We start from the raw sequence: 23557 nt of genomic DNA on the forward strand, positions 1-23557 counted from the left end.
ATGTCGTTGATTGGATGTTGTTGCATTTGGAGATCATGATGTTTGTTTAATGGGAACTAAAAGACACATTCAGGAATAATAAGTAATGATAATGAGGTCTGGGTTTTCCTTGGCCCTCCACAGAGGTGTCAGGATGAAACCCAGCCACCTCAGGTCTGTTTCTCTGATCAGCGTCATCACGCCGCTGACTTGTTGCAGGATAATAAGTATCAACATTCCAAAGCTGCTGGAACAGCCTAAAATCTCTTCCTCGGGGGGGGGGGGTGTCTCTATCACTTACTAATCATTCACCCCAGACCACCATCTCGGGAGCATGATTCGTCACCCTCCAGGAGAGCTGATGAGATTATTCCAGCTTTTCTAATGCACAGCCTTGTATTGGGCTCCCAGCAAAGGTACTGAACTGGGCCCTGCCCCCTCTGCTCCCCCCCGTCTGCTGCAGAGAGAGTGGCATCTCCCAGTATGTTGCCCTGTGTTTGCGGAAGGGACTCACAGTCGCCACTGGGTGGAGCCCTGCAGGTGTCTGTGGGGCTGCGGCTGAGGAGGGGGGCAGCATGACTGGGAAAGAGCCGCTGCTGGGGACCCTGAAAGGTGAGTGGCTGGAGGAGGGGGGAGATGCAGGCACCTGGGCGTGGCTGTATGGTTGGAGGGATTTACAAGGGACTGGGTGAGAGGAGGGGTGTGACTGTTGCTGCTCCGAGTTGGGCAGGTGCCTGAGAGACAGAGAGCTTGGGGGAGACTTGAGAGCCAGGCTGCCCTCGTGTTTTGCAAAGTGAGGACTCCCCTGGGGCACTGATGTCTTTCAGAGGGTCTGAGTGTAAGTGCTGATCTCAGTTCCCTGGTAAGGTTGCCATCCCCTGCCCTGGCTTTCCTGGGTCCGGCTAGCCTTTTTTGTGGGGACGGTGGCCCTATGAACAATGATCATGGGACACTGACGAGATCCTGAAATTGATCTTGTGGCCCACGGTGATGCAGTGAGCTAACACCATTGCTTTGTGATGTAAGCATTGCCATGTTGCACCGAGACATCACGGTGAGGGGTTTTATAGAAAACCAGTGGGGGTCGGGGTGAGAGAGATTGTTCGGGATGTGGCAATCCTAGTTGGGAACAGTAGAGAAACAGCATGGTCAGCCTTGGGTGGGAGTTTACCTCTCCCAGAGCTCTTGAGCATCCCCCATGTGGCTGAATGAAGAGGTGGCATTAACATGCTCTGGTGGGAGCTGTTTACAGCCTGGAAGGTTGGCTTGACCAGTACAGGGTATTGGAGGGAAGTAATAAAATGGGAGCAAGGGAAGATCCTGGTACACACCTCACTGCCCTTCTCCTCTATACACACACTGCTGCCAGAACACCAGCTTTGTGCCTTAGAACACACTGGGGAGTGTGGAAAACCTCCTGTAATTACTCACTGTACAGTATGCTGTGACCTGTGTGTGCATTCCTTGGGAGACTCTGTCTATCTGCAAGGGCCTTAGACTCTCTTATGTTTTGAGCTGCTACCTGCAAAGCTGTCCCCAGATGAGCAAATGCCACTGAAACACCTGTACAGAATCTGCCATGGAATCAACAGCCCTGCTAAAGGAGAGTCCATTCTCCTCCTTCAGTCAGGCTGTAATAATCCTCAGTCACTTTTATTCTGGGTTGTCATCCTTTCCAAGTAGAGACCAGTTTCTCCTCCAAAGGACGGTGACCCCACCATGCATTCTTTCTTTACATCCAGCCGTTCCCATCCCTGGAAACCAGCCAACCCTTCACTTGCATATTTTTGGTACTATCTTTGCTATCTCCGATAAGCTCTTACACCTTTATCCCTTTTGGGGACACACATTCTTCTGGTGACTGGTCCCCTCACCCTTTCCTTTATCTTGGGGGTGGGTTGGAAGAGAGAACCCTGGATTCACTACTTTAATGTACATCCTGGGCACCTAGAGTTCAGACCTGTGAGACTGAAGGGCAGAGCATACAGCCCAGAAAAGATGAATCAATATTTACAGAAGCCAGCCTATTGTATGCTGATAATGGCAGGTGACTCAGTTTCAGAGAGTTTAATTCTGAGATGGTTTCTCACTGTGAGTCACTTCCCTTTCTTGGGCAATTGGGAGTATCTCCAGATGCCTGTTCAGAAGAAGTCAAAGAGGGTGGGAGGAGGATTCTTAGAATCATAGAAGAGTAGGACTGGAAGGGACCTCGAGAGGTTATCTAGTCTAGTCCTCTGCATTCAAGGCAGGACTACGTGATAACTAGACCATCCCTGACAGATGTTTGTCTAACCTGTTCTTAAAAACTTCCAATGATGGAGATTCCACAGTTTGTTCCAGTGCTTAACTACCCTGACAGTTAGGAAGTTTTCCCTAATGTCCAGCCTAAACCTCCCTTGCTGCAATTAAAGCCCATTGCTTCTTGTCCTGTCCTCAGATGTTAACGAGAACAATTTTTCTCCCTCCTCTTTGTAACAACCCTTTATGTACTTGAAAACTGTTATCATGTCCCCTCTCTCAGGCTTCTCTTCTCCAGACTAAACAAACTCAATTTTTTCAATCTTCCCTCATAGGCCATGTTTTCTAGACCTTTAATCATTTTTGTTGTTGTTCTCTGGACTTTCTCCAATTTATCGATGTCTTTCCTGAAATGTGGTGCCCAGAACTAGACACAATACTCCAGTTGCAGCCTTATCAGCACGGAGTAGAGTAGAAGAATTAATTCTTGTGTCTTGCTTACAGCAGTCCTGCTAATACATCCCAGAATGATGTTCGGTTTTTTTTTTTTTTTTTGCAACAATGTTACACCGTTGACTCATGTTTAGCTTGTGATCCACTATAACTCCCAGATCCCTTTCTTCAGTACTCCTTCCTAGGCCGTCATTTCCCATTTTGTATGTGTGCAATTGAGTGTTCCTTCCTAAGTGGAGTACTTTGCAATTGTCCTTATTGAATGTCATCCTTTTTACTTCAGACTCTTTGTCCAGATAATTTTGAATTTGAATCCGATCCTCCAAAGCACTTGCAACCCCTCCCAGCTTGGTATTGTCCACAAACTTTATAAGTCTACTCTCTATGCCATGATCTAGATCATTAATGAAGATATTGAACACAACCGGGCCCAGGACCAATCCCTGTGGGACCCCACTTAATATACCCTTCCAGCTTGACTGTGAACCACGGATAACTAAGGCTGTGAGTCTGTCACGAATTCTGAGACTTTCCAGGACCTCTGTGACTTCTGCAGCTGGCAGGTGCGACTGACCCCAGGGCTGCCTGAGGTGTGGCCCCGGGGCCAGCCGCACTGCCGACCCCCCCCCCCCCCCCCCACCAGCAGCAGTCCCTGGCTGCCCCCCCCCACCCCAGCCCCAGCAGCGGCGCTCCTGGGCCGGCCCCAACAGCAGCTGCGGCGGTCCCGGGCTGTCCCTCGCCAGCAACGGCAGTGGGGGTCCTGGGCCAGAAGCGCCGTCCCTCGCCAGTAGCAGCAGCGGTGGTGGTCCTGGGCAGCCCCTCACCAGCAGCAGCGGCAGTCCTGGGCCACCCTCCCACCCCAGCACCAGCAGGCGCCCCAGAGCCCCTCCCAAGCACCAGTGGGTGCACCAGCAGGCACTCGGAGGCCCCCCCAGCATGCGCCCCAGAGCCTCCCTCCCCCAGTACGAGTGGGTGCCCTGGAACCTGCAGCCCCAGCAGGCGCCCCAGAGCAGCAACTGTGCCCCCGGAGTCCCCCAGAACCCCACAGATTTAGCCAAGGGTATATAGTACAAGTCATGGACAGGTCACTGGGCCGTGAATTTTTGTTTACTGCCCGTGACCTGTCCATGACTTTTATTAAAAATACCCATGACTAAACCTTAGCCTTACTGATGATTACTCGCTGGGAACAGTTTTCCAACCAGTTATGCACCCACTTACAGTAGCGCCATCTAGGTTGTATTTCCCTAGTGTGTTTATGAGAAGGTCATGTAAGACCGTATCAAAAGCCTTACTAAAGTCAAGATATACCACATCTATCACTTCCCCCCCATCCACAAGCCTTGTTACCCTGTCAGAGAAAACTATTAGGTTGGTTTGACACGATTTGTTCTTGACAAATCCATGCTGACTGTTACTTATCACCTTATTATCTTCTAGGTGTTTGCAAATTGATTGCTTGATTATTTGCTCCATTATCTTTCCAGGTACTGAAGTTAAGGTGTCTGGTCTGTAATTCCCTGGGTTGTCCTTATTTCCCTTTTTATAGATGGGCACTATATTTGCCCTTTTCTAGTCCTCTGGAATCTCTGCCATCTTCCATGAGTTTTCGAAGATAATCGCTAATGGCTCAGATATCTCTTCAGTCAGCTCCTTGAGTATTCTAGGATGTATTTCATCAGGCCCTGGTGACTTGAAGACATCTAATTTGTCTAAGTAATTCCTTACTTGTTCTTTCCCTATTTTAGTCTCAGATCCTGCCTCATTTTCATCAGAGTTCACTATGTTAGATGTCCATTGCTACTAAACTTTTTGATGAAAACTGAAACAAAAAAGTCACTTAGCACTTCTGCCATTTCCATGTTGTCTTTCCTCTCTCATTGAGTAACTGGCCTACCTACCATGTCCTTGGTCTTCCTCTTGTTTCTAATGTATCTGTAGAATGTTTTCTTGTTACCCTTTGTCTTTAGGTAGTTTACTCTCGTTTTGTGCCTTGGCTTTTCTAATTTTGTCCCTACGTGCTTGTGTTACCAATTATTTGTTTATATTCATCCTTTGTAATTTGACCTGGTTTCCACTTTTTGTAAGACTCTTTTTTTGAGTTTCAGATCATTGAAGAGCTCCTGGTTAAGCCAGGGTGGTGTCTCGCCATACTTCTTATCTTTCCTAAACAGGGGGATAGTTTGCTCTTTTGCCCTTAATAACATCTCTCTGAAAAACTGCCAACTTTCTTGAATTGTTTTCCCCCTTAGACTTGCTTCCCATGAGATCTTACCTACCAACTCCCTGAATTTGCTGAAGTCTGCCTTCTTGAAATCGATTATCTTTATTGTGCTGTTTTCCCTCCTCCTGTTCCTTAGAATCGTGATCTCTGTCATTTCATGATCACATTCACCCAAGCTGCCTTCCATTTTCAAATTCTTACCAGTTCCTCCCTATTTATCAAAATAAAATCTAGAACAGCCTCTCCCCTGTTGCTTTCTTCTGAAGTAAAAAAATTGTCTCCAATGCATTCCAAGAATTTGTTGGATAATTTGTGCCATGCTATATTATTTTTCCAACAGATGTCTGGGTATTTGAAGTTCCCCATCACCACCCAGTCCTGCTTTGGATGGTTTTGTCAGTTGTTTTAAAAAAGCCTCCTCTACCTCTTCTTCCTAGTTAGGTGGTCTGTAGTAGACCCCTACCATGACATCACCCTTGTTTTTTACCCCTTTTATCCCTACCTAGAGACTTTCAACAAGTCTGTCTCCTATTTCCCTCTCAACCTCAGTCCCAGTGTATACATTTTTGATATATAGACATCTAAGATACTGATTTGATTTCTGCCCTATGTTCCCTCTTGTCTCTCCCTTGTCCCTGATATAATGGCCCATGCTCCCCCCAGATTTTGACCAGTCTTCATTTTTTTTAACTTACTTGTGGGCTTTTTGTCTCCTGCCCCCATTGAACTGAGTTTAAAGCCCTCCTGTCTAGGTTAGCCAATCTGTATCCAAAGATACACATCCCCTTCTTTGATAGGGAGATGCCATCTCGGCTCAGCAGTCCTTCTTCCGAGAACAGAATTCTGTGGTGAAGGAAATTGACGCCCTCCTGTCAACATCATCTGCACAGCCAGGCATCACCCCCAGGATGCATCTGTCTCTGTCTGGGCCCCTACTCTTGACTGGAAGGATTGAAGAGACCACCACATGCACCCCCAACTCCTTGACCCTCACTTCCAGAGCCCTGCAGTCACTTCTGATCTGCTCACAGATGGGGTAGTTGTTAGAGGGCCGGATGATCCTCGGCAGTCCCTCCGTAATGTCTCAGATATGGGCCCCTGGCAGGCAACATACCTCCTGGGATGCCATGTCAGGCCGACAGATGGGTGCCTCTGTCACCCTCAGAAGGGAACCACCAACCATCACTATCCTACATTTCCTCCTGGGAGTAGTGACTGTGATCCTCCCAGCCTTGGGGGTACAGAGCTTCTCCTCATCCACCTTTGGGGGCGATTCCTCATCGCTCATTGCCAGGGCAGCATAATGGTTCTTCATCACTGTGGTGGGTGGGTTGGGAGCAGGGGTGAAGCATTGCCTGCCGTCAGAAGTAACCAGCTGCCAGTGTCTTCCCTGGGACAGAGCCATATCCTCTTCACCTAGGGGCATGACAGAAGTCCTCTCTAGCTGGACAGCTTCCCCAGCCTTGGAGGTTTCCATATGAATACACTCAATGAATTCCTCGTAGGCACGGATGTGCCTCAGCCTAGCCACCTCCTCCTGTAGCTCTCCTACCTGCTTCCTGAGAGATTTCACCAGCAGGCACCTTTCATACTGGACAGTCTCCCCAGCCTGACTTTCTGTGAGTGGGAAATGCAGGCGACAGATCCTACAAATCCACACCAGGATCTGGGTAGAGGCCTCTGAGGTTAGGTTCCCTGTCTGGATGCAGGTGGAGGAGACAGGAGCAGCTTTGGCATTGCTAAACATAGGGATTATACTACGACTCCCTCTCAAACTCCCCGGTTTGCTGCCCCTGTTCGCTGGCTTGTTATTATTTATACACCACCAGCAATGCGCCCCATGCTTCACAGAACCAGTTTGAAAGCTGGCCTGAGGAACTGACCGTGAAGAATAACTTGGGAGAGTATGGGGCAGACAGGCGTTACAGCAGCAGGAAGGAGATCCTTCTGCCTCAACCTGGGAGATCGCTGCTGCTGCCGAGCAGTGTTTGTAAGGAGACGAGGTTCTTAGTCCTCCTGACTTGCTCTTTGTGGCAGAAGTGTAGGCTGTAGTCGAAAAGTGAGACTAGCTGTCAGGCTCCAGCTGGGTTCTAGCCATGTACTAGGAAGTAGGAGAGTGCTGCTGGCTTTAGAGAAACAGGTAGTAATGTGGTAGGAACCCAGTAGAGAAAGTAAAACTGATCTTCAGCAGGGCAACCGTGTCCTGTCTCAGGCAGCGAACAGAGCTTCCGCTGTTCCCTGAGACAAGTTCTAAGCCGTTTTCTTCTGTATGTTGTGCTCCACCTCTCCAGATGGTAACAGGGCTGACCATCAGCTGTGAGTGAGCTGATAGAAAGGGGACAATTGCAGTTTCCAACCAAGCTGCTGAAATGCCCACCTTCCTTGTGGGTAGAAGGGAAGGGGGTGCTGGCTTTTGTACTCAGTTGTGCCAGGTGTCAAGTGCTCTCAAAAGCCATTGACCGTCAAGGAGCGTTGAGGGTGCTTGACACATTTCAGTCTTGGGCCTTTTATGCCTACTACAAAGGAAAGACTATGTGTGAATGCTTCACCTCATCAGTGCGCTTGATAGATATTGTCTAATCCTCCCTCTCTCTCTCCAGGGTGGTGAAGTGGTGCTATCCCCCCTTGTCTCGGTAGGGAAACTCAGCCGCAGGGGTTGTGACTTGCTCAGAGTCTCAGACTGCTCTGTTAGCAGAGCTGGCATTAGAACTCTGGCAGTCCTGATGCCCAGCCTTGTGCTCTTTCCCTAGACCAAGTTACCTCTCATGAGCCAGGCCTGAAGCAAGGAGTGAGTTTGCTTTCCTCCTGGTATTTAACATTGATCTTATATCTCTGGGGGCTGAGCAAATGGTTTGACCACGTGACTTGAACTTGATCTGTTCATGGACCTTCCTGCCAAATAGAACAACCTGATGGTAACAGACTGACTGCAGAGTTATTCCACAAGCTGTTGCTCTAGCTCTGGTTAAAAATACCAGCTCATCAAGACCAGTCCCACGAGAGGATGATGTGAACAGGTGCCCACAGCGTTCTGCTTGCCTCCCACTGTCTCACAGCGTGCATCCTCGCCATCAAGGAGGGGAGCAGCCCGTGCACTGACGCCTCCCCGCACCTAGCCCCCTTCTGCGAGATCTTGGAAACGATCCTTCGAAAAGGAATTAAACGTGAGTGGCCACTTCTACTCCATGCACGCTGCAGGGGCTGGTGCGGGCCCGAAAGAGGGGGAGCAACACAGACTGGTGCATGTGGTGCTTGTTAGTAAAGGACAAGCAGAGCCCAGGAACCACGGAGGCCTAGAACTCCCTGGGGAGTCGTGTGTGTTGGTTAGGAGTGACTCCATGTGGAAAGAATAGGGGCAGCTGCCTTTGCAGAATCTCCAAGGGAAGCGCTCTCCTGGTTACCTGTCAGAGGGCCTTCCTGAAGGAGCTCCTCTTCTCTCTCCTTCAGAGCCGGTGCTGGGCTTCAAGAGACGAGATTACTGGCACTGGTTAGAGCAGCTTCCTCAGCAGGATACCTGCAGTGGGTGAGTGGCCTTTGGATGACAATATCCTGGACAATCTTTTGGGTCCGTTGCATGAAAAAATGGGGCGGAGTATGTGTTATTGTGGAGGAGGGGGGGATGACGTTAATGCAAGGCCTCCGTTTGCAGCCCTTTGCAGCCACCCCCCTTGAACAGGTGCACGTACACTAGTTAAAACTGGATTATCCGGAGCTCAACGCACAAAGAAAGGATTTTTGGATAAATAGCCTGGTTTTAAACTGGCTCAGGGCCTTCTTCCTGATCCAGCCAATGGACAGGACCCCTGGTCCATGGAGACCCCCAATCCTTGGGGAGGGGATGGCAGGACTGGGCCTACTGAGGCCCCATAAGACTGGTTGCTTGTTCCGAGCTGAAACTGTGATGAACTTGAAACCCCTTGGGTGGGGTTTTAAAGGACTGTTCCTGCCAGAGCCCCTGTTAGGGTTGGGGTGATCTCTGGTAAGCTTATTAGCATGCGTGGAGGTTCTTTTATTGTTTTTTAAGATGTGTTCTCTGTAGCGCTTGTATCTTAAGAACACGGAGGCTTGCATCGGGAGAAATGCATGGTCATTTATAACTGCAGCAATTACACTGTATGCCGGCTCTGGAGGGAAAGGAAGCAAAGGCCTGTTCAGGCAGACTGACTTTGCAGGTCAATTCACAGTATGATCAGGAAGCAGTGCAACTTGGAAATACACTGGTCAGAAGGGAGTGAGACACATGTCTCCACCCAGGAGAGGTGATGACCAGGGGAGCTGGAAACCTGAGAGTGGGTCCCCTTGCTGGACCCTACAGGGGGAATACAGGTGCAGTTGCCCTGAACTGTGACAGGTGCCATTACAGAAACTGGCACAATGACTTGCTCCTGGAAGAGAACCCCATTACAAGTGAGTGACCAAGACCCCTTTGGCGGACGACCAGAGCCTGGGAATGGGTCGTTGCCTGCCGATGCTGTAAATGTTTCCTGCTCCCTCTTCATATTTCTTCTTTATAGGGTGACCCCCTTGTCAATCATGGTAGAGAAAGCCAGTTCCTGTGAGAAGGTGCTGACAGCGCAGGGACGAGGGCGGTACTTCCTGCGCCTAGCTTTAAATCAGAAGTTACTAGCTACTGCCATTCAACAGCTGGCTCGGAATCCAAAACTGCTGGAGGTAGGAAGAGCTTTCAGCATGAAATATCTTTATGATGAGGGGCAGCAGGGAACTGGGTTTGGGTAAACTAAGAACTGATCCAAATCTTGGGCCTAAGGAGAAAGCTTTTTTTTTTTTTTTTTTGCTTGAACCTCTGTATTTTATAATTCCAGCCTGGCCAAAAATAGGAAGAATTTGAAATCTCCTCTGAGTTCTCTAGGCCAGGTGAACAGGCTCCAGAGGATTCAAATAAAAATCCAGGCTTTTGTCTGCCAAGCTAAAACCACCTTCCAGAACAAATTTGAGGTCATTCATTTCTGTGTGTGCCATGGATGCAATTTAAAGTGTAGAATTTTAGATGGTTTTGTGGCCGTGTTGTTCAGTTCATGGTGTGCAACTAAATCATGTGTGTATCTGTGTGTGTGTGTTTGTTTTAAATTTTTTAATTTCAGTGTTACGATCCTCTGGTCTCAGTGCTGGGAAATGAAGATTTCATGGGTAAGGTTGAGACTTCCTCCAAAATTCAGTAATGTCACTTAAAAAAAACCAACACACAAATTGGTTGAGATGTAGGTCTAAAAATATTTCCCCCCATTTATGAAGCGAAGATGACGGAAAGCCAGGGTATGCAATCTTGTATTCTGGAAAACCTCCAGTTTATTTATAATTCCTGGATTTACTATAGCTTCCATCCTGCACTTCTTATTCATTCAGCTCCTTAGGAATTGTATCTGAGTAAGGACGCTGTGATGGAACCATTTCAAGGGATGAAATGAGATTATTATTTTGAAGTCAGGATGAAATTAATCCCTGGTGTTACTCCATAGACTTCAGCAGAGTTTACACCAGAGGATGAATTTGACCTTCATCACTAAGAAATAACCTTTGGCGATGAATGGTTATAAGAAAACTCTGTTCCCTAACAGGGACAGAAAAGAAGGATGGGCTGGGACTCCAAGAGTTGGGTTAAATTCTTGGCTCTGCCACAGAATTCCTTTATGACCTTGGGCAAGTCACATGATCTCTCTGTTCCTCAGTTTCCCAACTGTAAAATATGGATCCTAATACCTCCTTTCTTCTACCCTGGTCTATTTAGCTGCAAACTAAACTAGGGTGAAGACAACACAATCCGCTGAGATCTCTAAGCACTACTGTAATACAGGAAAAAAATCAGCCTCCTTTTAGTCAGACCCAAAATGTTGGTCTTTTGAGGGTGTTTTTATTTTAAGTTTTACCAAACCTAAAATGAATAGAAATAACCCTTTTTTTTTTTTTTAAAAAGCCAATGAAACAATTCTTGTTTGGATCTAAACCTCCCCCCACAGCATTTGCAGCCCAGGTGTCACAACCCAGTGCTAGAGCAGCGAGCGAAGCTAACGTCTGTTTTATTGTCTAAGCGGAAGGAAGTGGTAAAATCTAAGTAAGCAGTCTCAGTGCTGGGGAGGTACATTAGACATTTATCATTCAGTTTGAATCAATCACAAGGTGGTGTTAGGGATCTGAGATGGGAAAGTTAAATAGGATGATTTGTAACTGGAGTGTTTCTTTAAGTAAACTGCAAAAGTCTGGTGTCTTGTAGGTAACTCTTAGCAGCCTAAACCCTACTGGTCCCAGGTGAGGATGTCAGAACTGGAACACTTTTCCAGCTATTATGAAAGGCTGGAATGCTGTGTCTCCATCAGCAACTATTCTCCCAAGAGTACCGGGACAGGGAGAAAACCTTTTCTTTTGATTATGCTAAATAACTGGTGGTAAAACTGTCCCTAGATGGCTTTTAAATCACTTTGGACTTCTAGTTGAAGTCTAAGTCACACAAACCCATCAATATAATTGCACGGTTAGCATTGGAGAGGAAGGATGTACTGGAGATTAAAACACAGAAGTGGAAGAAAGTTACCTGCTAGTGGTGGTTTCTGTGATTCAAAGCCTGTTGAAGTCAGTGGAAAGATGCTCATTGACTTCAATGGGCTTTGGATTGAGGCCCATGTAGAGTGCCCAGATGTCCTGGTTTTATAGGGACAGTCCCGATATTTGGGGCTTTGTCTTATATAGACACCTATTGCTCCCCCCACCCCCCGTCCCGATTTTTCACATTTGCTGTCTGGTCACCCTAGGCCCACGTGTATTGCGTTTGTACTCCAGATGGGTGTCTGGACTAGGTTTTGAGGGTATTTTGCACAAATGTCCCACTAGTGCGGTTCCACCAGTGGTAGCGATGCAGCGGGGACTGTTATAGACAAGGCTCTGATGGGATGTTCTTGCAAAAAAAACCCTGGCATTAACAAGGCCTTAGAATCCTGGCCCTGGCCAGTAGCAAAGTGGATAGGGGGTGAAAAACCAACATTCTGTAAGTGAAGGTCTAAAAGCCCTGCTAACGAGCTGGCTGATGCCTGTGTGTCCACAGGCCAGTGTGCTCATGGAGCCATCCCTTTCCCTGTCCAGAGTGCTTCTTGGTCAGCTGTTTTTCTGTAGCTGAGTTAGAATTCTATTTCGTGCCATGAGGTTAGTTTGTCTGCTGTGTGGTTTTGGTCAGAGTTCTGTGACTGTGTGACATAGCACGCAGCTCCTACAGTGCAGACCTGGAGAGAGCTGGGGTCTTTTCCTGGCTCTGTCACAGCCTTGCTGTGTGAACTTAACCATGATCCTGCAAAATGGGGATAATAATCCCTGTTTCACAGGCTGCCATGAGGTTTAATCCATTGAGGTTTGTAAAGTGCTTTGAGATCCTTGGATGTAAGGCACTGGAGAAGTGCAAAATATTGTTGGTATGTACAGTTGGGCAAGTATTGTTCTTCTTAATACAGTATGACCCTGAGGATCTAAAACTCCCTGTTGTCCAAATTGGGGGGCATGTCCTCTATTGTCTGCTACTTACATGGAAAATCTCTTCTGATCTGGACCTCTGCAGTGTCCCTGGGACATGGGGATAAGCCAGTGTGCAGCTGGTGAGGAGTCTGGCAGTAATGTTGGCTCTTGGTCCCCCCTCTTACAGAGCCGTTCCTCTCACTGATGCTGGTGGTGTCAGAGATGAATTTCTCCCTGGATCTGCAGGTACGGTAATAAGTTGGTCTGGGCAGCAGCTTTGTGTGTCTAACATAACTCTGTGTACAGAGGTCTTTGTCTCCTTACTTGACACAGTTGCTCTGCTGTGCTTTGTCTGCAGAATTCCAGTTTCTTGGATGAAAGTTGGCTGCTGCCGGTAAGACTCTGCTTCTCCTTCTGATGCGGGATCCAAGATTTTATTCTTCCTCCTTCCATCTGCTGGGTGGCCCCTTGCTGATTAGCTGGATCATAAACACAGAACATTGTTAGACTTCAAGAGACACTGCCAGGTTGAAAATCATTGGGCTAGATGGTGCAAATTGGCATAGCTCCATTGAAGCCAATGAAGTGCCATCTGTTTACATGGGCTGAAGATCTAGCCCATTCTGTGATTCTTTAAAATAGGTCCTGAACCAGCAAACACTTACTCCCCTGATTCACTTTACTCCCTTGGGTCCCAGGGACCACTCCTGCTAGTAAAGTGAAGCAGGTAAGTCAGTGTTTACAGGACTGGGGCTAAGTTACTAACATCGCAGGTATCTAAAATTGGAGGAATTTTTAAAATCTAAGTACCTATTATTACTGCTGCTCTTGTACATCTTGCATTTCTCTGGGTTCAGACAATGAAAATAGGCCGGTCAGTTTCACTCAGTTCCATTTTTCTGGCTTTCTTGTGCTAGGAGGTTGCAAACCTGCAGGGAAGTGTTAATTTCTTTTAAAATTATCCCCTCCCCCTTTCCACTGGATTTTCAAAATCTTAGAAATAGTTCTGTTGGTCTTCATTCATTTATTTTTTATATATATATATGTATATATATATATATAAACAAAGATCTGGGATGGAATTCAGGTTGCACCGAAGCCAAATGCAAAACTCCCATTGACTTTCATGGGCCCAGGATTTCACCCACAGTGCCTGCCCCTAAAAGGCTTACAACTGAATGGACTGCATTTCAGGTTGCCTGAGTCCCTTTAATTAACGTGGCATGATGGGAAGTGTTTCGCGGGGGGGAGTACAGGGTTTGTGTGTGTGTGTGTCCTGCAGACTAATTCCTCCAGAGTCTGCCTTGGCCCTGCCTAAATCCCAGGTTAGAGACCTGCAGTGAATGACCTTGTGTCAGTGAGGTCAGAAAGCTGCCTGCCCGGGAGATGGCTCCAGGGGTTAGTAATGGGACAGGGAACCTGTGGCTCCACTGTCCAAAGGTCGTTACAACATGGCAATCTAAGAAGTGTGGGGATGGGTGGCCGGCCCTGACCTCCGTCCAGTGTCTAGCAGGCCGGAGTCTGTCTCAAAAAGCACCACCACAGTCACCGCTCTGATTGGCAGTTTCAGCAGAGAGGCTGAAGACTGAACAAACTTTGGCTGAGCACCTTAGGCGGGCGTTTAGCAGACTCTGGAAAGACATGGCGGTGGGTGCTCGAGGTTGGGTTGGAGGCCCATGGGTGGGGCTCTAAGGGGGAACGCTCACTGCTGCTGCACATCTTCTGTGGATAAATGGATGACCTCAGACTCCGGAGGTCTCAGGCTGGCGTCTCTCAGAGCAATTCCCCCAAATGTAAATGGAGCAAACACTAATGGGGACAAAATGCCCCCCTCCTTGCCAAGGCTGAAAGGGGCTGGAGAGGGAATTCTTGTGCTCCCTGGAGCCATTGCTGGAGGCTGTCCTGACAGATGCTGTGTTCTAGGTGTGCATGACCTATGAGACTGTACCCTGCAGAGAACTGGGGATGGTGCTCAGGTAAGAGACCAGCTTTCCTCCTCCCTTCCCCTACTGCTCAGCAGCCTCACGTCCGCATTGCAGTGGGTGCTGCTGGGATCTATGGACTTATCATAGAATCGTAGGACTGGAAGGGACCTGAAGAGGTCATCTAGTCCAGGCCCCTGCACTCGTGGCAGGACTAATTATCTAGACCATTCCTGACAGGTGTTTGTCTAACCTGCTCTTAAAAATCTCCAATTATGGAGATTCCACAACCTCCCTAGGCAATTTATTCCGGTGCTAAACCACCCCTACAGTTAGAAAGTTTTTCCTAATGTCCAACCTAAACCTCCCTTGCTGCAATTTAAGCCCATTGCTTCTTGTCCTACCCTCAGAGGTTAAGAAGAACAATTTTTCTTCCTCCTCCTTGTAACAAGCTTTTACATACTTGAAAACTGTTATCATGTCCCCTCTCAGTCTTCTCTTTTCCAGACTAAACAAACCCAATTTTTTAATCTTCCCTCATAGGTCATGTTTTCTAGACCTTTAATCATTTTTGTTGCTCTTCTCTGGACTCTCCAATGGCCGTGGCCTGGGTCACGTCCCTGATTAGATGCCAACCTGACCCGGGCTGAAAGTGCTCCCAAGGCAGGGCGCATGCCCCGTGCCAAAACCAGAGCAAGGGGAAGGATGACTCGAACGGCACGCTTGCACCCATTACACCCCAAACGCCAATGGACTCTGCGAGCAGCTGCCTTGTCCTCCAGTGAGCAAAAGGGCTGTAAGTGGCTGGACCCACCTCCTGTTTGGGCCAAGGGATATAGAGCCACATTAGTTCTTCTTCTGGCCCGAGGAATCCTGCATCCCCAGCTGCTTGGGATGTTTTCATCCGGTCCTTCCAGCTGAACTCTGTGTCTCGGCTCTGCCATCAGGTACTTGGACGGTCGGATCTTCGTCATCGAGGTGCTTCCCGAGAGCCAGGCAGAGGTGGATGAGGTGGTGCTGGCTGGAGACGTCATTGACGAGATCAGTGGCTTTTCCCTGAGAAATGCACGCAACGGACAGGTGGGGGGAAGCGCGCGGGGTCAGACGAACTCCTACCTTCAGAAGCTGATGTGCCGCCCCCCTCTCCTGGGATCCTGTCTCAAGTGAAAGCCTCACTGGTGTGTGGGGCAGGGGAGGGAGTTGCAGAGGGATGAGGTGTCTGGCCGTGGGATGGGTACAGAACAATTTCCCTGATCTCAGTGAGCAGGAAGGGGAGGAACGATGTGTTGGCAGCTTGTGGCTGGATCCCAGGGGCGGGGCCGGGTTGTTCCGTTGTTAACAGCTGTTGAGAGTACACAGAGCTACACCACAGAAAGCAGGGAGGGGATTGGCATGGGATGATCCAAGCCCCCTGCCCTCAATGGGTGCCCTGGCTCTCTCCTCTCCTTCAGGCAGGGACTGTGCTGCAGAAGCTGAAGGGCAAGCCCCTGAGCTTCCGCATGATCCGGTGGAAGTGGCACGACGGAGGGATGTACAAGCCGCTGCTGCCCTACCTGAAAGTGCTGAGGGAGAAGGTCCCCAGCTTCCAGCTCCAACAGGAGCACAGACACAAAGAGGAGAAGGAGGAGCGGTGCCTGCAGGGGGGCAGGTAGGGCCGGCTGGAACTGAGGAACGCGCGTCGGTAGGGGCGACATGATCCCACGTGCCCAGCATTGGGTTAGCCCTGAGCTTGGGAAATGAAGCCAAGCCGGGATGGGGAAGGGAGTAGAGGTCTCTGTTACATATGTGGGGCTGGGCAGCGCACTGCAGTGTGTGCTCCGGAGCAGTCCTCCGCATCCAACACACACTAGGCAGCTGCTCTTTTGCGCTGAAACGCATGCTCCACGCCCAAGGGTTGTGGAGATCCTTAAGGTTGGTATCAGTATTGTGACTCATCTAGAATCTCAACCTTAAAGCGGCCAGCATCATTCCGTTCTGGGGGTGAGTGGGTTTGGTGCATGCTTTAAGTTGTGCCATAGCAAGACACCTTAGAGGAGCTATGCATGGACTCCCTGTCCTAATTCTGTTTCTTCCTCCCCAGGCTACTGTACAACCTACGGTACCTGGGCCAGGCCAATGTCGGAAAGGTACCGTTGTGATTCTGATGGACTGTAGTGTGTGTGTGTGGGGGGGTGAAATCCACTGACTTTCATTTAACATACTCATTATTTTATTTCCCACACCCCACACCCCACCCTGATCTGTTTTCAGTACGGTGGCAAAGAGGTGCTGGACGAAGGCATACCCAAGGTGTTAGAGCAGCACCTGTGCCCACAGGTGAGTTCCTCACTGTGACTTTGCAGGAAGGATGGACTGGCGGCTGGCATCGCTCCAGGGCAGAGATGAGGTGGTTTGCGGTGCCGGCGCCGTTCTAGACTTCTCAGCTCTTTCGGTTTCTTTTTGGTTTAATCTTAACGCTGAATTTCTTCAGCTTCTAAGGGCTTGGGGGTTTATTTGTTTAATAAGCACAGCTTCCCCGGCACTCTCACCCCTTCCTCCAGTCTGATTTCTTTGTTTGGGAATTTCCTTACTTTTTAATTCCCAAAAAATCCTCCCTGGGCCCTTAGCAGTGAGGGGGTGTGTGGCAGGACGAAAACAACTAACACAGCTACCACTCTGAAACCTGTGGCAGGGCAGGCATTCTCTGCTCCCTGGGGCCTCCTGCCTGGGGCCTTCAGAGTAGAAGAATGGGTCATGGAAGAACAAGACAGGGGTTCTTCACTGCCTGGGAACAACTCCTCCTCCCTGCTGACCCCCAGCTCTTCATCTGTCTGACAAACCCAGGGTCTCCTCTTCAAACTCTCTTCCCCCCCCCGTTCAACCGGGTTCCCCCCCTCTCATTCCTCTATGGTAGCAAACCAGACCTGTCTAGTCTCTGGTGTTCAGATGCAAATTGTAAAGGCCCAGCATGGTGATTCCACTATACAGGATAATGCAACTAACTTGTCTAGCCTGTCTATGGTCCATAAGGGTTAACCCCTGTTCAGGAAATCACTTATCCATGGGTTTTAAATCCCATTAAAGTCGCTAGAATTTAATCATGTGCTGCTTCAGGGCTTTCCTGAATTGGGGCCTGAGATTGTGATGTAATTGTCCTCTGGAAAATGCCCTCTCAATTTAAAACTTCCCCATTCACAGGAACTAAAGAGCTGCAGACTCCTGTGAAGTTCAATGTTTTTGAAATTTTCGGCCCTGCTAAGAACAGGTGGACTAAAAAAAGCATTAGGCGCTGGAGAAAACTCTAAGCCACAATGAATTTTTGATTTGGTAGCATAAACACTTCCTGCACTCTCCAGATTCTAAGGAAAAATCCTTCTCCTACCCTGCTTTAAGCATTTCAATTTGCAAACAAGTGGGTCACTCTGAACAAAAGTTAGAGTGAAAACAGGGCTTGGAATAGAGGTCTAGACTCGGCCGTAACTATGGAATTGCTCCCAAACCCCTCACTAATATAGCGAGGAATGGCTTTCCTCCTGCACATGGCTTCTACCAGTGACGTGGTTCCTGCCAGACCCTATGAGAAAGTCTTCCACCTTCATGCATGAATGGCGATGCTGGCATTAGCTAAGAAGCGAGTGTATGCGCACACGTGCACGGGAGAGCTTGGGGAAGAGCTAGTGTGTTGGGAGGGAGGGAGGGGACTATTACCTACATTGCTTAGGTTGTCAAACCTAGTGAGAGAGAACCACATGGCTTGAGCATTCGTAAGAGTCTGAAACATAGGGTTTGGAGCTCAGCAAATCTGTGTCTATTGCATGAGTCAAAACAAAATGGGTTGGGGAGAATGTATTTCCTTTTCCTTAAGCAATGCAGAGCACTTGAGATCCATACCTCTGTATTTTGAATACATGCACCAAGTAGCCTATGTGCATCTGCAACAAATATCTGGGATACCTATATACATTATTGTAGTAGGAAGAGAGCCTGAGACATTGAGTTGAACAGGCTGGCTAGAACTGCTCACTGTGACATAATACCAAGTGCAAAGAATGCTCAGTGCTTGGGGGAAAAAGACATGTGCTCTACCCTGCAGTGTTATAATGTAAGAGCCTAACTCTGCCACTCTCATGCCAGCTGAATAGTACTATACTCACTGAACAGGCATAATATACACCTCCAAGTTCACCAGCAAATCCTGGGAAGACAAGACTGGTCATTTCTGATCAGATTTAAGGTGATTAAACAAGCGGAACCCGTTCTCCTTTAACAAAATGTCAGGCCTTCTGTAGACCTCACAAAGAAGCAAAATAAAGGCACAGACCAGGCATTGTTTTCCCTCTTCAGGATACTTTTAATATTCTTGTACTGGATCCATTCCTGCCTTTTGTATGTAAACTCCACAGGGAGAGATTTTTGTTGTTTGTCTGGCATTCTGACCAGTTGTAAAGTGCAGCGTCCACCTTGTGGTGCTATAGAAGTGCTGAAGAGTAATTCTATGGTTAAGTCGGCACAGAACAGACGGGTTTAGGTTTGGAGCGTGTGTAGGGGAGGATGTGGCTGGCAAAAGGAGAGAGACAGAGTCTAAATGAGAGTCAGCCCCAGCTGGGTTTACAATTACGCTTCAGTCATTCAAGCTTGATGTTTGTCTACTATGAATACTGGCAGATTAACGTTGGCATTGAAGTTGGCTGAGCTAGGATTTTGATGTTGTCACCACACCTCAGTAAGATAAATGTAGGAAGGTCCCATCTCTGCCAGTGCTGTTCGCCCACTCTGGTTCCAGATTCAACCAGCCGGGCTGTGTATTCAACAAGCCACTAGTAGGGATTTAATGTATAGAAGGATCTTTGCAACCAAAGAATAGAAAACTTTTAAAATAGGGAATCTGAGGATTTAAATCCTCAATCAGTTATCTACATTTCTGGGCCTGATTGACCAATGCCCTGAACCTTGCGTAGATGTTTGTGAAGTAGGTTTAAAACACTACCGTTCTAGAATAGCTGTGATTGATGCCCACGATGCACTGGTATAAAGCATTTTACAAGATGGAGGGCAACAGTGAATCAGGTCCTGTGAGCTCCGAAGAGGAGAACACAAGCTGAGTATTGCATAACTCCTCCTCCGCACACAGCTCTGCCTGTCTTGACCTGAAATATCCTCTGCTGGTTCCATCCTTTATTCCTCCTGAGCAGAGATCTGACAATCAAACTCAATTATGTGGCAATTTTGCGATCCTGTCAAATCACCACCAGAGGTTAGACGGAGATTATCACCGGGGTCATTTTCACTCACGACCACACCGCATTTGCTGCACCAACCAGCCCTTCTGATCTGTGGATTTTGCCACCAGCGGAAGAAGGCTTCCTGAAAAATTGGGCTTCCATATGATTTACATCACTCCTGGTTAAGCGCTCTCTTGCTATTATCTTTCTCTAAAATAAATCTTAAAAGTTGGTTTTGTTTATTTATTCAGGAAGTTTTATTTGACGTGAAAGAAACTGAAGTCTTCATACAAGAGAAAACCTCTTCCAAGGTGAGAAAGGGTTGTCTTCAAGTTTAGTTGAAACATTCTGGCATGTTAGAATATAGATATTCAGGCCTTCCTATAAAGCCTGTACTTTAAGAACTTAGGTGTATTTTTATCACTTAGCTAGTTACAGGGGTATAAAAACAAAGAATCAAAATCACAGTCTGCCTGTGTTCGGGCCTTCTCTCCCTAGGACAGTCTGAGGCCTTGTTCTTAGGCTAAGGCCTTTGGCTAAGCGGCAGGGGTAGCCATAAGCTGGGAAGCGAACGGTCACATCCTCACATCCCAAACCAGTCACGCTGAAATGAGATGGTATTGGGCTGTTAGGAAGACGATCCTGTCTTGATAGTGCCCATCACCACCAGATAAAGAAACAGATCTTAAGATGGTTAAAGAAAACTTAGTTTGATAGCATCCTGTCTGGCAAGAAATCACTTATCAATGGTTGTGAACCCCTCATTTCTATATTGTTTTATCTTTATGGCCCCCACTTTTCTATTGTTAATCTGTCTGGTTCTCTAATTGTTTCTGTCTGCTGTACAATTAATTTTGCTCGGTGTAAGTTAATTAGGGTAGTGGGATAGAATTGGTTAGAGAATTATGTTACAGTATGTTAGGATTGGTTAGTTAAGTTTCAGGAAAATGATTGGTTAAGGTATAGCTGAGAATATTGCTATATAAACTGGGGTCAAACAGGAAGTGGGGGGCAGGGAAATTGGAATCATGCTTGCTAAGGGGGGGGAATGGGAATGGGGAACAGGGCTCTGCACCGTCAGAGCTGGGAAGGGGGACACGGGGTAAACGCTCTACGGCGTCAAAGCTGGGAAGGGGGACGGGGTAAACGCTCTGCGGCATCAGAGCTGGGAACAGAACACTGGGGAACAGACTCTATCGGCGTATAGAAATAAGCCTGACTGGTGTGAAGGGCTTCGGAATATGCTTGCTTGGAAACTAACCCCAATAAATATCGCAGTCTGCACTTCGGACTTCTGGTCTTTTGCTGTCTGCGTGACAAGAACCAGGGAGGTGGGAGGGTGAAGTGAAAGCCCTCTAACATGGCACATTAGTGATGTTTAAATACCGATGTGTCCCCTCTCACTTTCCTTAGCATGGTTTTGCTTTTGTGTGTTTTTAGCTTGTAGAAAGTGCACTGACCTTTGTGTGTACACAGCAGTGTCAGAATGTGAAACTATTTTGTGTCTCTTATGCATGGCAGCAGCAGCTCTGACTTCATTCTACATTTCCCTTTGCAGCAATTTATTTAACGCCGGACTAATTCAGTGAACAAACGGCAGGCTCCAGAGATTGAACCCTGAACTGTCAGCTTTGTTGCTAATCAAATCTCTCTCTTGATTGTTACACCATAGGTTCTGTTCCAATACCCCTATCCAGAGATCTCCTGTGTGGGTCGCCGTCTGGACAGCAACAATCTTTTTGCCTTTTGCGTTGCGTAAGTGTTGATTGTGGGATAAACCTAGTCTGGTTTTGGGATCATGACTTCTATCAATTACATTTTCATGCATAGTCTTAAAACCATTATCAAGCTAGAGTTAGAAAACATGTGTACTCTTTTGGAGAAACTTTGAAAGATCCGGTGATTGGATTTGGCATGCTTGCCCCTCATGTGCCACAGTCAGTAAATGAAAAAGGGGCTAACAGCACAGGGTCCAATAGATGTGTGCTATTGCTGTATGTGTACATGGAGCATCAGCCTTGCTGTTACAGATGCACCAGATGTTGAGATGAGGTCCCTCTATGGTACTTCCTGTACCTGGACACCATTTTAAACCCCTTTATGAATTACTGGACTTATTTTTGTCTATTGATAGGAATTTTCTTATTCAGGGTTTCACCAGGGACCCCTGAACACAGTACCTTTGACTGTCTGGTGTTTGAATCAAATTCTGAGACTGAATGTGAAGAAATTATCAAGAGAATTGGTAAGCAAACATTTTACTGTTTATTAGAGTAAAAAAGATGGAAATTCTTTGTGTTCCACCACATCCTGCCACATGCAAGTAGACTTCCACTTTGTGTGAGGTACTAGCACATGTAGGTAAAAAGAAATGTTTTAATGTGATCTTCTAAAGGTTGTGCTTAAATCCCACTGAAGTTGATAGAACATGTCTGTAAATTAAAGCTATGTATGTACTTTAGTGCTTTCCTGAATTGAGGCCTGAGACTGTGAAGTAATTCTTCTCTGGAAAATGCCCTTTCAGTTTAACTGCCCCAATCACAAGATCTAATGAGCTGCACCCATGTGTGAAGTTAGGTGTTCTGGAAACTGTCCCTGCTGAGAACAGGTGGGCTAAAAAAGCATAAGGCATTGGGAAAGATGTAAATCACAAGTAACTTTTTACTTCCACTCTTTTTTGTGATGTCTAATTAGCATAGTAGGTAAATTCTAGTGATTCCTATAATACTGTAGCTAATTTATTTACCACATACCCAACCAATTTTAGGTAACCGCTGGTAGAAATACCCAAGTTTCAGTATCTCCACTCAGTGAATGGAGTTAGTGGTGTTTTAGGGGGGCTAATATTTAAATATACTTTTCCAAGTAGGACTGAATCAAGCTGTGGGAAGTTCCATTGCTTGCAAGACTTGGGTTTTATTTACCCAGGTATCTAAAGGTGGGGTCTACACAGCAAAAACGCAGCAGTGAGTCTCCGAGCCCAGGTCAACTTATTTAGGCTTGCAGCCTGGGGCTAAAAATAGCAGTGTACACTTTGGGCTAGGGCTGGAACCCTGGGCTCTGACACCCAGCAAGAATCTCAGAGCCTGGGATCCAGCCTGAATCCGGATGTTTACACTATGTTTAGCTCTGTAGTGTGAGCCGAAGTCAGTTGACCAGGGCTCTGAGACTCACTGCTGCAGGTCTTTTTTTTTTTTTTTTGCTGTGAAAACACCCCCAAAAGGTACTTATTAGGCGACACCCTTGTGTGAGGTAGGGCAATGCATTTATTGCCATTTTACAGCAGGGAAACTGAAGCAGAGGCTAAGCAACTTGCCCCAGTCACACAGGAAGTCTGCTAGAGCAGGGATTGAACCTGGATCACCCAAGTCCTAGTGCCCTAACCACTGGACCATCCTTCATAATAAAATAAATGTGTCAAGATGGTGGTATCCTGTTTGCTTAACTTTCTACATTTAAGATGTTTTCAAGTCATTTACATCATAATTCAATGCTCTTGTTAGAGTCTTGTATTACCCTGCAGTATTTAGACACTTATCTTGGTGCTGTTGAGAGTATCTAAGATTTGGGGAAAAATAATGTTCTACATAATTATAAAGGTGTTAATGCTATGACATTTTGTTCCAAATTAATCATTCTGTAAAAGGGAAGAGGGTGCTGGAGCCACCCTTAGAGTTTGCAGAAGAGTAACTGGTAATAAGTGCTTGTTCCCTCAGCTGCTGGATTTAAACACACTGAATGGTTTGTCTGATGAGAAGGTGGTGTGATGACTCTAGCTCTGAGCATTCTCCAGGCACTCCAGTGACCCACATTTGGAGCCCTGGTGACAATTCCATCCTATTTTCAGATGTTAAGACCTTGACAACGGATTAAGAGGCTGTCTTCACCTGTAATATGAACTGAATTTAGGATTTTATTTTTAAACTGTCAGAATTTTGGAAGGAAGTGTTTCAAATGCAGTCTATTCTAAGGTATCCGTCTGAAGGCCAAGGCTAACTTACCTGCCCACTCTCAACATCATAAGTTGTTTATTTAAAAAAAACCAAACCAAAAAACCATGGAGTTTCACTAAAAGCTTTCAGATT

At 47.2% G+C, this 23557-nt stretch overlaps 1 protein-coding gene across 1 annotated transcript; it reads left to right on the plus strand.

Moving 5' to 3' along the window:
• The first annotated feature begins 519 nt into the window (after window positions 1–519).
• Window positions 520–23509, plus strand: LOC112116559. The gene is made up of 16 exons (XM_024214137.3): window positions 520–591; window positions 7951–8058; window positions 8342–8417; window positions 9409–9565; window positions 9997–10042; window positions 12537–12595; window positions 12708–12743; window positions 14273–14325; window positions 15219–15351; window positions 15723–15919; window positions 16352–16397; window positions 16522–16587; window positions 19724–19783; window positions 21145–21227; window positions 21623–21717; window positions 23189–23509. Exons 1-16 carry the CDS (start codon window positions 555–557, stop codon window positions 23221–23223), a joined length of 1287 nt encoding a protein of 428 aa, XP_024069905.2. The 5' UTR covers window positions 520–554; the 3' UTR covers window positions 23224–23509.
• The last annotated feature ends 48 nt before the right edge of the window (window positions 23510–23557 follow it).

Source organism: Terrapene carolina, unplaced genomic scaffold, assembly GCF_002925995.2.
Source record: "Terrapene carolina triunguis isolate 2854851 unplaced genomic scaffold, T_m_triunguis-2.0 Scaffold192, whole genome shotgun sequence".
Taxonomy (NCBI): Eukaryota; Metazoa; Chordata; order Testudines; family Emydidae; genus Terrapene; species Terrapene triunguis.

Coding starts and splice junctions, on each gene's coding strand:
- LOC112116559 (XM_024214137.3), top strand. CDS start 555: ATGACTGGGAAAGAGCCGCTGCTGGGGACCCTGAAAG. Junction 12,744..14,272: donor ATGAAAGTTGGCTGCTGCCG/GTAAGACTCTGC, acceptor GCTGTGTTCTAG/GTGTGCATGACCTATGAGAC. Junction 16,398..16,521: donor GCCAGGCCAATGTCGGAAAG/GTACCGTTGTGA, acceptor ATCTGTTTTCAG/TACGGTGGCAAAGAGGTGCT.